The sequence below is a fragment of the Atta colombica genome, unplaced genomic scaffold (assembly GCF_001594045.1).
Source record: "Atta colombica isolate Treedump-2 unplaced genomic scaffold, Acol1.0 scaffold274, whole genome shotgun sequence".
Taxonomy (NCBI): domain Eukaryota; kingdom Metazoa; phylum Arthropoda; class Insecta; order Hymenoptera; family Formicidae; genus Atta; species Atta colombica.
This window is the reverse complement of record NW_017259375.1, coordinates 2,152,924-2,166,447: the sequence shown is the minus strand read 5'-3', so window position 1 is coordinate 2,166,447 and position 13,524 is coordinate 2,152,924. Positions and strand designations below refer to the sequence as shown.

Sequence of the window (13,524 nt, the reverse complement as noted above, 5' to 3'; positions counted from 1 at the left end):
GGCTGACCATTCGGCTCATCCCCGCAGGGCCGCATGAATGTAAAGGCCTTGATACGAGATGATTAATCCACTGCTGGTCTTAGAGAAGAGATGCAGACCGCATTTTATCAAGAAGATACTTGAAGATTCTTAAGATACGCGTCTTTAAAAACGCATCAAATAATATCTATAAGTCATTCTTTTGTTTTATATCTTATATTTATATCGAAATAAAAATAGATACAATTAAAAACGAGTACTATTTTCTAAATAAAATCAGAGACATTAAACATAGGAAGAAATTCCCAATTGTCAAGGCGATGATTGACGAGGATGGATGGAAGCCAAAATATATCAGGAATATTAGTGCGCAGCTACAAGAAGAGAAGAATTGAACCTATAGTATATGTAATAATCTCTATAATATAAATGTTTAAATATTAATTTGACAAATATTTATTTACAAATATTTATTTACAAATTAAAGTTATGATATTTCGCATCGATAAAGATGAATTTATAAAAGAATAGAGAATAGTTGAACATCTGAAAAAACTATAATATTTAATACATTATAAATTATAATATGTTTAAGCGATAATTGACGCTAACTCAATAAATATCGAAATTCGAGAAAACAACACTGAAAGATAATTGATTAATATTGATCGTACGAAATGTAGATGCGATAAGTATGAGATCGATTAGATCGTCTACTACAAAATCATGACCAATGACAAGATCGACAGCAGTTCCATTTATGCAAAGGCCACGTTATACTTCTACACGTCAGTGAAGGTAAATCTATAAAGGAAGAGAATAGTTTATTATATTTAAGAAATTATAACATATTTATTAATCTATAGTATAAATTTTTAAGCGCTAATTCAGATATCGAAAGCAAATATCGAAATTTGATCAAAGAAACAACTGAAAAATAATTCACGTGATCGTAGTGGTCGCAATAATATGTTCAATTGGAATTAGATCTGGCGCTAAAACGTGATTAACAGCATGATCGACAGAGATTCCATTTACACAAGAGCCACGTTGTATTTCTCGCCGGTAAAGGTAAGTTTATAAATACTCCGGGATTCAAAATAGACATTGGACAGTTCGTGTACGTCGCAAACCGCATGGAAACGTCCGGAACTCGACGGAAATTCAAATATCTCTAAGCACGTTATCTTTGGTGATTTAAGACACGATGATTTAAGAATCAGTTTCTCGTCATATTTACCTCCACCGAAAATTATTCTCGCTCGTTACACAATGAATATAGATTTATCGCACTCAAGCGTGCGAATAATCGTATTGAAGAGCACATACCATATTTAAAGTTTCTTTTTATTGCATCAATTCTTTCCGTATGTTATTTTTTTTATTATATATCATTATATATCATGAGTCGTCAAATGAAATTCTTTTTGAATCAAGAGCAAATTTCACGAATATAATCTAGTAAGCTTAAAAATTTGCAAAAATTTGCAATTTGCAAATTTGCATCACACTGTGATGGCTAAATACACATTTTTATAAAATACATCTCGTTAATAAAAAATAAAATAGATTGTTTATTTGCTAGGAATAACATTTTATTTTGTATTAAATAATGTTTATTTCATAATGAATATCATAACAAATATTTTTCTCTCAGTGTAAATACAAGTCTCTGCCATTTTTCAAAGAACAAGAATTTTTAACTTAAATAATCATTTTTATTCGTTATTGTCTCTTAATCCAATTTCATATATATTACAATATGTAATAATTAAACTTAAAAATCAGAATAATTTAAAACCTTATAATCAAAGAAGCTTGATTAAAGATAAGGATATTATAATGAGGGTGATCTAGCAAATTTGCAAGTTTTACGTCGCGGTACCCTCGAAAATCCAAAAATTCTTTTACAGAGAATTTACAGAAAAATAGTTCCATTTGTATCTATTTTTATTGCCTCTCATAAATAAAAAATTCTATATAATATATTATAACGTTGGACATATCGTTAAACCTTTTTCTCTGAGTAAAGGACACGGGAGGATTCTAATAAAAGTCATCTAGTAGATATAAGTTTTGCGTCGCGGCCACTTTCAAAGCCACGAATTCTTTATAGCAGCTAGTCTCACACACACACACACACACACACACACACACACACACACACTCCCATCCCAGATACTTCTCTGGTCCCGGATATACGTTTCCAGCTGTAACTAGGACCGCTCTCAGCGGTATAAATCAAAAACGGACTACGTTTGTGCCACTTTTCGTTCATGAGGCGGCGTACTTTGACGGAGATTATAGTCGACCACATGTGCTGATGTGTAAAGGCACGTAAAGATCACTGAAATGTGAACAAAGACGTGACATTTTCATTAAAGTCGTTAGTTTGACGAGTATCCTTGAAAATATAAAGACAAAGGTATCACTTTCAAGATATTGAGTTCTTTTAAAGATATTATCATTTTAAAATGATTTCTTCGTAAAAATCCAGGCTTCGATTACAAAGCTTGTAATTATATTAATTTTTATTTTATCGCTAAATTATTGCTAATTTTTCTTTTTTTAATATAGTATCTAATTAAAAAGTGAAATAGAAGATAAAGTCTTCAACTGTTTATCTCTCCTTTAGTTTTTTTAAATTTATATCATGGAAAAGTGTCCTCTCCAATAACTTAATTAATATTTTAATACATTATTTAATTAAAAAATTGAAAATAAAATTCTATAAACGTATATCTTCTTCGTTAATTTTTCATTTATTTCATAATTAAAAATATATTCCGCAGTAACTAAGTCCCTTCTTTTAATACAATATCTAGTTAATTAATAATGTTGCAGATATAAAGTACTTACTATGTATTCATTACTATATATTCATTAAAATATAGATGTTTCTTATAATAATATTTCTAATTTTGTAATGTAATTAAATTAGGAAGCTAAATTCAAGATAAATAGCTTTTTAACTATTTATTTTCTTAAAATTAAATATTTTTCACTTTTTTAAATAGACGATACTGCACATGCATTACCGCATAATATTATAGATTATAACAGTAGTGATAAAAAAAATATCAATTTCTTCCTTTTATATTCTATTGTACAATTTTATCAATATATACATATATCAGCGGAAACAAATGTAATACATTTGTTTCCGCTGATATATGTATATTTATTTGAAACGATATTCCTCGTTTATTGAACATTAATTTTTTTTCATTTTTTCCCATTTTATCATCCTTTTTAATGTGACTGTTTTTATTCCAACTGAGAAGATACGATTATGATATACTTTTTTTCAAATATTATCTCCAGTGGTAATATCGTCAACGGCGGTCTCTCATCGATCGGCTGTCCATAATGTATCTTCCGAGTGAATCAATAATAAGTATACTTATTATTATATTGTTAGCATCGTTTGTCGTAACGTGTATTCATCCGCATGTCGCACGCACGCTCAGAATCCTTGTCAGTTGCATTGTTATATCAAGGATATAATCAACGCGATGTTGCAAATGCTTTAAAGCGTTTTTTAATAGGTCAGTTTGTAAAATTCTTTTTTCTAATTGGTCCATCAAACACTTCAAAGCATTTGCAGCGAGACTTTGACTACAGCCCAAGTGATTAAGTATCAGAAATAGCAGAAACGTAGAAACGATAATGAATGACAGCTGCTGAGCATTATGCTAAATTTCCTTGTCAAACAACGAGTCTTGTGTTGTAATCAACAGATTACAATGATGGCTTCCGCCGGTGAGTACGGTATACATTGATAACGTGTTATCACGATTTGATGTAATGACGCTGATATAATGAACACTAGCGAATTAGTATTAATTATAGAATATTAGTGGTAGGATACAGAATCGTGTAACAACGAACGCAGTTATTGCATCATTTGTCTCATGTATTCATTTTGTCACTCAGTAATTAAGTCAGCAAGTGCATCAATGACGTAGCTAAGCGTGCATTCAGCACATTCAAGACAATAATGGATGCTTTTCTATTTAATGATCAAAGCGATAAACATTTTCTTTTCTTGGAATCAATGAATAGCAAAGATAAAATCGACTTGTGTCGATTTGTATCATCGAATGCAAAGCATGCAATGCATTTATGGTTTTGAGTTGTTAATGCACGTGAAGGGTATTTATCGAAAAATTTTTTTAACGTGATTGGCTATAAGATAAAGTATTTATTACTGGAGAATTTTTTTGTTCTGTAACAGTTACAGTTTGTGAAACGCTGAAATTTATACTTCTATTCTAATATCCTTGCGATTCTAAATCATTTATCGTTTCTTTTTATTGTTCATACCCTTCGGCATAGATTGCCGGTTCAGCGGAACTGTCGATTCTCTCCCTCGTAATTTATTGTATTTCAGTTGGTAGCATTTCTAGATCATGTTGCAGCATTCGAGAAATCAGAAGCTACGAATGTTTCGACTCGCTCGACTGATTGATTCATCATCTGGCAATCGACATCGCTCTGTGAAGTTGGAAGTTTAGCGAAAATCGAGAGATATTATTCGCTCAAAATATTCTCTGCTTTTACTAAATATCATCACGTACGCGAATATTTGGTTATGCATGTGTGTATTCTATTAGATTTGGTTGATTTAGTTACACTTCCTTCGCGATAAAGGTGTACATTTGTGTATTTTATCATGAGGGAAGAAAGTACAGGTTGTATAGGTGATCAGACGGGCTTATCTGTTCGAGATGGCGCTTATGTTTTGTTTCGGCGGGAAAGTTGCGCGCTGGTTCATTGTCTGTGTTCGTCTTCATTGGTGTCATTCCCGCCTTGTCGAGCTGAAAGATCAAGAATCGTTACTTTTGAAACTGCATTTTCATCAAAAGTTACTGCATTCGTACACTGTATCGGGTCACACATGTTGTTATTCGATTCACGTTGATTTAGGAGTCAGTTTTGAATCGTAAACGAATAAACATCTCGTGCAATAATCTCTTGGTAAGTGACAAAATGTTGTAAATGTGACTGAGAATTGAAATGGAGTTTAATTGTCTGATCGATGAAAATATTTCAATAATTTTAATAATTTGTTACTGTGTGGCTTTGCGCACATAAATTAAGTAAAAATAAATATTAAATATTAATTTAACTAAATTAAAAATCAAGATGTACAAAAGAAAATTTTTGATAAGATTACATATATTACATATTTTCTAACTGATAAGATGGTCGATATTTAAAGACATATAATATTCTTTCATTGTGTTGATTAAAATATATGTTTCACATCTATACTGTTGATAAATTAATTCTAGAAAAATATTGTTATTTAAAGTATATTGTAATACAGAGTCTACAAGGATAGAAGTTGCGGTGAGTCATAGAATTTTAAATTGTAGAAGATTAATCAATTAGTTCAATATGAAAACTTGACTATGATTGGTTTCCTACAATTTAAGACTTATACCGCTATAACTCTTATTGTAGACTTCCTATTACTATTTGCAGTATATGAGGTATTTCTTACTGAGCCAAGCAGATCCTTAGTATGTTTTCAGTACTAAGTAATGAAATCAAGTATGTCATCTGTTTAGGTAAAGAAGCTCTTAAAGCCTTTATCAAAATGTCTGGTTCTATTGGTAAACTATATAAACGTCCTTTCACTGTATGCATAGAGGGCAACATTGGAAGTGGTAAAACAACATTTTTAAGTCATTTCAAGAAATTCGACAATGTTACTGTATTAGAAGAACCTGTTGAACTTTGGCGTGATATATGTGGGACAAATCTACTGGTGAGACAGAAAATATTTTCCTTTAAAACTTAAGAAATAATTTAATATAAATATTTATTTTTGTTGTTAAATCTTAATTATTTAAAAAGACTTCATAACAAATAAGAAAATGCAGAAATGTTATATCGAGTGATTATTTAACATATTAATATTATTAAGCACAATATAGTGTCTATCTTTATTAAAAAATGTCTGAGATTGTTATATCAAATAAACGCGCATATATAACAATAATACAAAAAAATAATTAAATTAATATCTTAGAATTATGAACTATATATATTTTATATAAAATATTACTGTGCTTATATTAATAATTAATGTAGATGTCATGATAATATTAATATTATATTATTATATATATCTATATTAATAACGAAGAATAGAAATTGAATTAAACATTACAAAAATGCATTGCAGGAATTAATGTACAGCGAACCATCTCGCTATGCTTTCTTGTTTCAATCTTACGTACAATTAACTATGCTCCAATTGCACACTTGTAAAACACCCTCGCCATACAAAATCATGGAGAGATCTGTCTACAGTGCAATGTGCTTCGTTGAAAATTTAAAACGCAATAATATACTACGTGATGTTGAAGTTACAATATTAGAAAATTGGTATGACTGGTGTTTGAAAAATGCCAATATAGAAACTGACTTAATAGGTACATGTATGGATTTTATGAGAAATTATAATTGAAGAAACATCTATTGTATATATTTATTTAATTTATTTCTGTTCTTTGCTAAATAGTATATTTGAGAACAACACCTGAGATCGTGTATGAAAGAATGAAACAACGAGGTCGAAAAGAAGAGAACGCCATCTCGTTAGACTATCTGAAGCAAATTCATCAGGTCCATGATGACTGGCTCTATCATCAAATTTTAAAGCCATTGCCATCGCCGATTATAACGATAAACGGTGATCGAGAGCTACATGAAATGGTGGAAGAATTTGATAAATGTAAAAATGAAATCTTCAGCAAGGTAATAGACGAAAGCGATGTAAATAATACGATGATTACGGTATCGAAAAATCGCGTACTACCCAAAATTAAAGCTGTTTCAGATTAAACGTAAAGTAAAAATAATAATTAATTTAAATACGATTGAAACAAACCTGTCATGCATTTAAATTGATTAATTATTACAACTTCGTACATTGTACTATTTTCATTTTACTGGCCGCATTTATTACTTTTATTGCATATATTTATTTCTTTTTTCATCATATTAATAATATGTTAAAGACAATACGACGTAATTGACCAATTATTTTATATTAAAGGATTAATTTTACATTTTGCCAGTATTCAAATTACAAAGGTAATTTAATTTATTAACGATAAATTTATATCTGACTCAATGTGTATTAATTGAATTTATTTTATTATTATCATTGATATTTATTTTATTATTCTAAATTATTATTAATGAGAGAAATTTGTTGATATTTTAAGTTATTTTGTACATTTAAATAAATTCCTTGTAACGTACTAGATTCTATTCATTGAATACAAAATAATGTTAGTATCAAAGAAATAGAAAACAAAATATCTGTGGAGATATTGCGTGATAAATGATAAATTACTTACAAAAAAATTGTGAAAACACGAGCGTAATTATATTAGAATATTTAATATATCCAAAAATTTTTTATTCTTTTTTTATAAAACTGTTTTGTAAGATGTTTAAAAGGAAAGAATTACAAAAATGATATTAGATAAATTAATATATATAGAATATATATTAATTTATATAATAAAATCTAAGAATTTAAAAATATAAGAATAGAAAGAAAGAAAGAAGTTATTATTTACATTGTATCTACATGTGTATATTTTAATTTATGTAATGATGTAATTTTACTGTGTAACATCAACAAAGGCATATGTTTTTACATATGGACTTTGTACAATGATAAAAGAAATACATATTGTTTGGAAAATTGCATGTTTATTTCTACTAGATTTTATAAAATTAGGGATAAGTATAAAAAAATGTATGTATGTGTACACACACACACACACACACACACACACACACACACACTGTGTGAATATTACACATGTATATTGCGCAAAGCGACGTTACAAGTTCGTCCGTGATGTATTATTAACCAGATCATGTTCCTACTTAAAACACAGGCTCAATACGATTTCATATAATGTCATATCGAAGATTGAATACGAATTAGTCTAGAACAATATTCTGTCAGCCTATTTAACATTTAGATGAATGTAAACGATCTTTGCAATTGAAATGATGCGTCTATAAACTCTTTATGCGCTAAAATATGTATAAAAACAGTGAAATGATATTTCGAGTAAAAAAATAATCACAATCATTTACGTAAGCGTATATAAGCGTTAGATAGAGATTTTTATTTGCCGCGCCCAACTAAGACGGATTCTTGCGAGCTGAAACTAATCGCTCGACGCAGTCATACTCCTGGCAAGACCATAGTATGCTAACTAACGTGCCGAGTTGAGCATCTCGTGTATTAGCTTGCTTCCAATCAAGCAGTAACTGATAGATTACCTGAAATCACACATGGATTAAAATTAACATAAATTGTTCGCTATTAGTATACATTTATAAGAAATTTGTGAATTTCACATAAAACATTTAATCACATGTAATACTTAACATTTTATTAATAGTAATTAATCGGTCGTAAACGAATGAATTTCAAAATGTTGTTCAAACAAGATTAGTCTGATAAAAAAATTACTAAGATTGATGAATCATTCGCGATAGAATATCTGATTCTTAGAGTTCGATATTCACCTCATCGATACCCTTGTGTCTATAATTCTCTTCGAATTGATCGATCTGTCCGTCCGAATACGAGAGTCTTCTCGCGACGTCTCGCCATCCATGTCCAACGTGTGTCTTAAGAATGAACATATCATCGAATCCGAGCTCCTCTTCGCACGTGCTCAATTCTTCCACATTCTTGGGCATCGGCCGATGCTTTGGTTTCGAAGCCGTCTCGGATTGCGTTGCGTTATTGTTTGCCGGGTACTGATTCACATTGCATATATAACTCGTGCGCGAGCCAATCTTCACTCCATTGGAATTGACTATGTTGTAATTTACCACATTCGTGCCTTGTGCTGAAAATTAATTTCAAAAAATTATTTAAAAAATATCGATAATATCGCAAATTTATAATTACATTTAATTATTTAAAAAGTGAGATGCCATACGAAATTTTCTTGCGAAATCTGTTGCATTCATTAAATATTTCCGTGATGAAATATTCAGTCTTTAATACAATATTTTAATTAATCGTTACATGATTATAAAAATTCGTCTTCTCCGCTGATATCGCGTAACTAGGGTGCTTAGATAACGAGTTTTAATTCCTTGATATCATCACTCAATACTGCAACTATCGTACGCATTATATTATTCCATCACGACGAATAATCCCGAGAAAGCAGTGGAAGCAGTGGAAGATTTGCATGACATAAAATTTCGGCTGCTATTACGATTCCGCTAAGACGATAAAGTCTCGTAAAATATTTTATGATATGAATATACGTTATTGCGCATTAAACTGCATATTTAAAAAAATATTGGTTTGCGAATAGAATAATTTATACTGCAGTTTTTTAAAGAATCGAATACCATAAAAATACACAACAGCCAAAAAAATGCTATCTTGTATCCTTTTTTTTAATATTTCTACAAATAAAAATCGGCAATTTGGTATTCCCCGAGTTTACGCTTTTAATCGTGATAAGGCATCTCATCATCAATCATACAAATATTTATAAGAGGAATATATGGAGCGGCGTATTTTCATTTTGATAAAATCGCGACGTCTATGCGGCATTCGTTTCTTAACAATTCTTTTCCCGAATCACCGTTAAATTAATTATAAATAATGCAAATGTCATACGTCAACTTGTCGAAATGCCTACTTAACACTGTGTAATCTCTAATCGCATCTTGCCTTTTTATTTATTTAATGAGATTTATTTCCATTTACAGAACCAAAAAGTCTAGTCACATAATTATAGAATCACACTAATAAATTTTCAAAAAGTTTCTGCGCACAAAGATATTTTTTATTAAATTATTATTTCCATATTGTCTATTTCTGTAAAAAAAAGAAATTTTCGCAAAAATATTCTTCTCCACTATAAAAAAAACTTCGAAATAACTCGCAATAAGGAAAAATATTTTAGATAAAAGTTATAAACGCAGTAAAAAATACTTGAATACAAAATAAAATTCTAAAATTGCTTCGTATTTAAAATTATGTAAAGGCTTGTTAACAGCTCGATAACATTTTTACACTTACAATATTTGTATTTTGGTTTTTTCGTCCTTGGTCGTTTATACTCCTTTGATTCGCCCGTCGACCTCGTATCGCCGAAGTCTTCCGGCTTTGTACAAAAATCGGTAGGTATCGTCGGCCTTGCGCCATTCGGCATCGATTTTTGTTCTTGCATCGACATCACGTCCTCTTGCTCCTTTTCTGGCGTAGCGGGCATCGACTTCGATTGCGTTTTCGTCAATTCCTCGTCCGAAGTCGGTGAAAGATTGTGCATGTAGCTTCCGGTCCGCGGCGGATCTGGTTTCGCGTCTGTCGTCAACATATCGTGAAATCGGCGCGACAGTTGGGACAGGATTGGCATTTTCTTAAACGCTCGATATGCCTGCAAATGATGTCTTAACGTTAAGATGTGTGCTTTAAAGACAATGTTCTGATGAAATATTTTTGAATAAGGACGAAATATAAGCATGATTATAAATTATAAAGAATAATTGCGACGTTTAATGCATCTCAATAAAATATTTCTAATGTATAATTAAATAAAAGAAGCCGTGTTATGCATATTTATCTTTAACTCTTTATTATTCACGTAAGGTGTAAATTCAGGTGGCTTTATAAATTCGTTAAATATAAATGTGAATGCTATTTATATACACATTTAGTGCAAATTATTTCGCAATTAAAAATTTTTTGCATTTATCTAAAAGATGTATAGAATATTATCCATTTTTATTTAATTATAAGTCATTAAAGAGAACAAGGAAAATTGAAATATAATGTGTGTTAGAAACATACACGACTAATTATGTTAAAAATAAACAATAATACAATATAATAAATATAAGTAATAATTGTTTTTTCAGTATGATGTACTCAGTTCTTTCTTTGTCCAATGCTTTTTCCATAATGGCTTGGTATATTGTTTTTCGATTGAAAAAAAAATTGTTTGCAATATAAAAGCTATAAGCAACCGAATTAGATTGAATATTTATATTTAAGTGTATTGTTCTCGTAATGTAGCGCTTGAGAGTTAATCCAATTTTTATATTTGCAGATTGCACATTAGAAAAAATGTACAATATTTAAAACATGGTTTAAATCATGTGCTTTCAAGTTTTACATTTGCTACATACGATATTTCTCAATGCCGCAACTAACGTCAAACCAGACACTCCTTACATTATTTTCTCGTTAAACAGATACAGCCAAGTAACCAAGCGTAGCATTTTTCCTCGGAGAAACTCGTGTTTATAGTCATAACAAAAGTATGACGAAGCATTGTCGAAAGCGTGGAAAAATATTTCACGAAAGTGTATAACATTTTATGGAAATTAGTTTTATCGTTTTTTTTCAACTCGCATATTTTTTAAAATTTAATTTTAGTAGTCTTTAACTTGACAATATATATTTTAGGTTATCTCTTAATTTAATAAGTTATAAGATTATATTGTAGTAATAAAATTGAAATTGTTTTGATTACAAACAAGCTCTATGATATTTATATTGAAGATGAATAAAATCTGTTGAATGAATCTGTTTTTCTGCTCTCACGGATGTGCCATTAGCCATTACCGTAATTATATGCGATTCTAAAATTAACAATCCACTTATCCCATATATAATACTTCCGGCGCTATTGTCAGATGCATACAAACATGCATCATTCGCTTACATAGTTATTCTTTGAAAATAATAAATAATATTCCGGTCTGCGAAAAAGTTAGCAATATAAAATTGAAACGCTATTGTGTTGTAATTGAAAAAATATTCTTGTAGTCTTGTAATTGAATACGTATAGGTGACATTTCACATGAAACGTTCGGTTGAAGATTTAGAATGTTATTGAAGATAGAGATCTTTTGAAGTTGTTATATTCGTACAATATTCGTACAATATTCGAACATCGCAATTATATAACAGTCAAATTTTAAAAAATTTCGTATCCATTCGTTAGTATATTTCTAAAATATTACTCTCTAAATCTGAATCAGTGGATAATCACTGATATCAGTGCCAATGTCACTGGTAATCAGTGAATTAAATGTGCAATACCTAGTTAATTTTTATCATGTGATCTAACTAATCTTGTTTTAGTGTTTAAATTCAATGAATATGGTATTGGAAGATTGAAATTAACGTACAAATATCGATATTTTAGTTACATAATGTTCAAACATTCTTCCTTTTTTAGTTGAACTTCACTGATTATCAGTACAAAGGGTACTTAGTGCCACTGGGTAATTAGTGTTTATCCACTGATTCAGATTTAGAGAATACAAAATAAAAAAAATGTATCTCACAATTCCATGATATTCCAGTATTCGTTTTCCCAAGCTCAAACAAAAGAAGCAAATTACGCGATTTGAATATTGGTAATTCCATCGCGCTTTTTTTTATAGATAAATAAATGTAAACAATATAGATAAGTCCCACAAACATCAGGTTTTATGATTATCGCACTTAAGATTCATCTGAGTCATCCGAGGCGATCAAGAAAAAAAAAATCGCTGGAAATTCCGTTCTACTCAGTCACGTTTCTATTAAAAAAAATCCGAGATTACGTTGACCCTCTGCGTGATATGCATGTCTTACTCTTAAAATTTCTAAATACATACTACTGTGTAAATATATTCAATGTGTAAACTACCAATATATGTAATCTAGTTATTAGTTGATATGCACTTTTCTTCGTTCACTTCTGATATACAATATAATTTGCCGATCACTTGTATGAATATATTAACGCGTCAATTTGCAAACTTTTATTCCCAAGTTTTAAGTTGCTTCGGAATATTTTCGACCAAAAATGTAACAAAAGTAAAAAAAGTATAAAAAAAATTTATTTATCTATTTATTTATTTAAAAACTTTATGATAACATTCTACTCTATATTAAACTTATCTTTCATATACAATATGAAATGAAAAATAATGATCATTGCGTAATATCATAGATTTAATTTTGGAAAGTAAGAACTATTTCGACTTAAAATTCATGAATAATAACATTTAATTGAGTAAGCAATTTCATTATTTACTTACACAGAATACTAATTAATTTTTCTGTCTGTCTATCTGTTTAAAATATTATGAAAGAATATCGCGTTCAATGAAATTGTTATCATGAAAAAATCGTTTTAGATTTTATCAGTGGATTTCTAAATTTTTGAAAGTTACAAAACATCCTGTACCTTTGTGACTAAATCTATTCTCACTGCATTATATTTACAGCAGACTTCCCGGAACTATATTATTTATACTGATAAGGCGATTCTACGTATACCTATTACAGATAATATATTTTTAATTACAGATGTCTCGCAGGTGTGAAAGCACTTGTAATTACGTATGTGTTATTCCTTTGTTGACAAGTTTGGCTATTCTAATTGATTCTGATAAAATTTATAATAAATTTATAATTCATAAATTGATTTATTTGCAATAAATTCTATCGGTGTTACAATCTACAAT

At 29.6% G+C, this 13,524-nt stretch overlaps 2 protein-coding genes across 5 annotated transcripts in view; one reads left to right on the top strand and one right to left on the bottom strand.

Annotated features, from left to right (window-relative positions):
• The first annotated feature begins 4,549 nt into the window (after positions 1–4,549).
• On the top strand, positions 4,550–6,947 carry LOC108689658 (deoxynucleoside kinase-like). Of its 4 annotated transcripts, XM_018196519.1 has the most exons (5): positions 5,318–5,334; positions 5,470–5,555; positions 5,637–5,755; positions 6,176–6,425; positions 6,515–6,947. In XM_018196519.1, exons 2-5 carry the CDS (start codon positions 5,510–5,512, stop codon positions 6,835–6,837), a joined length of 738 nt encoding a protein of 245 aa, XP_018052008.1. In that variant the 5' UTR covers positions 5,318–5,334; positions 5,470–5,509; the 3' UTR covers positions 6,838–6,947. The 4 variants fall into 4 exon arrangements, with proteins under 4 accessions (XP_018052007.1, XP_018052006.1, XP_018052008.1 ...); XM_018196518.1 differs by lacking the exons at positions 5,318–5,334; positions 5,470–5,555 and adding an exon at positions 4,550–4,555 and having other exon boundaries at positions 5,556–5,755; XM_018196517.1 differs by lacking the exons at positions 5,318–5,334; positions 5,470–5,555 and adding an exon at positions 4,927–4,959 and having other exon boundaries at positions 5,556–5,755.
• Positions 6,948–7,710: 763 nt separating this feature from the next.
• The window catches only part of LOC108689651, a 13,227-nt gene continuing 7,413 nt past the window's right edge, over positions 7,711–13,524 (bottom strand). Inside the window, exons 2-4 of the mRNA XM_018196508.1 lie at positions 10,079–10,436; positions 8,554–8,882; positions 7,711–8,304 (exon numbers count right to left, since the gene is read on the bottom strand). Of these exons, the coding sequence (XP_018051997.1) occupies positions 8,164–8,304; positions 8,554–8,882; positions 10,079–10,415 (807 nt within the window). The 5' untranslated portion in view covers positions 10,416–10,436 and the 3' untranslated portion in view covers positions 7,711–8,163. The remainder of the gene's footprint in view (positions 8,305–8,553; positions 8,883–10,078; positions 10,437–13,524) is intronic.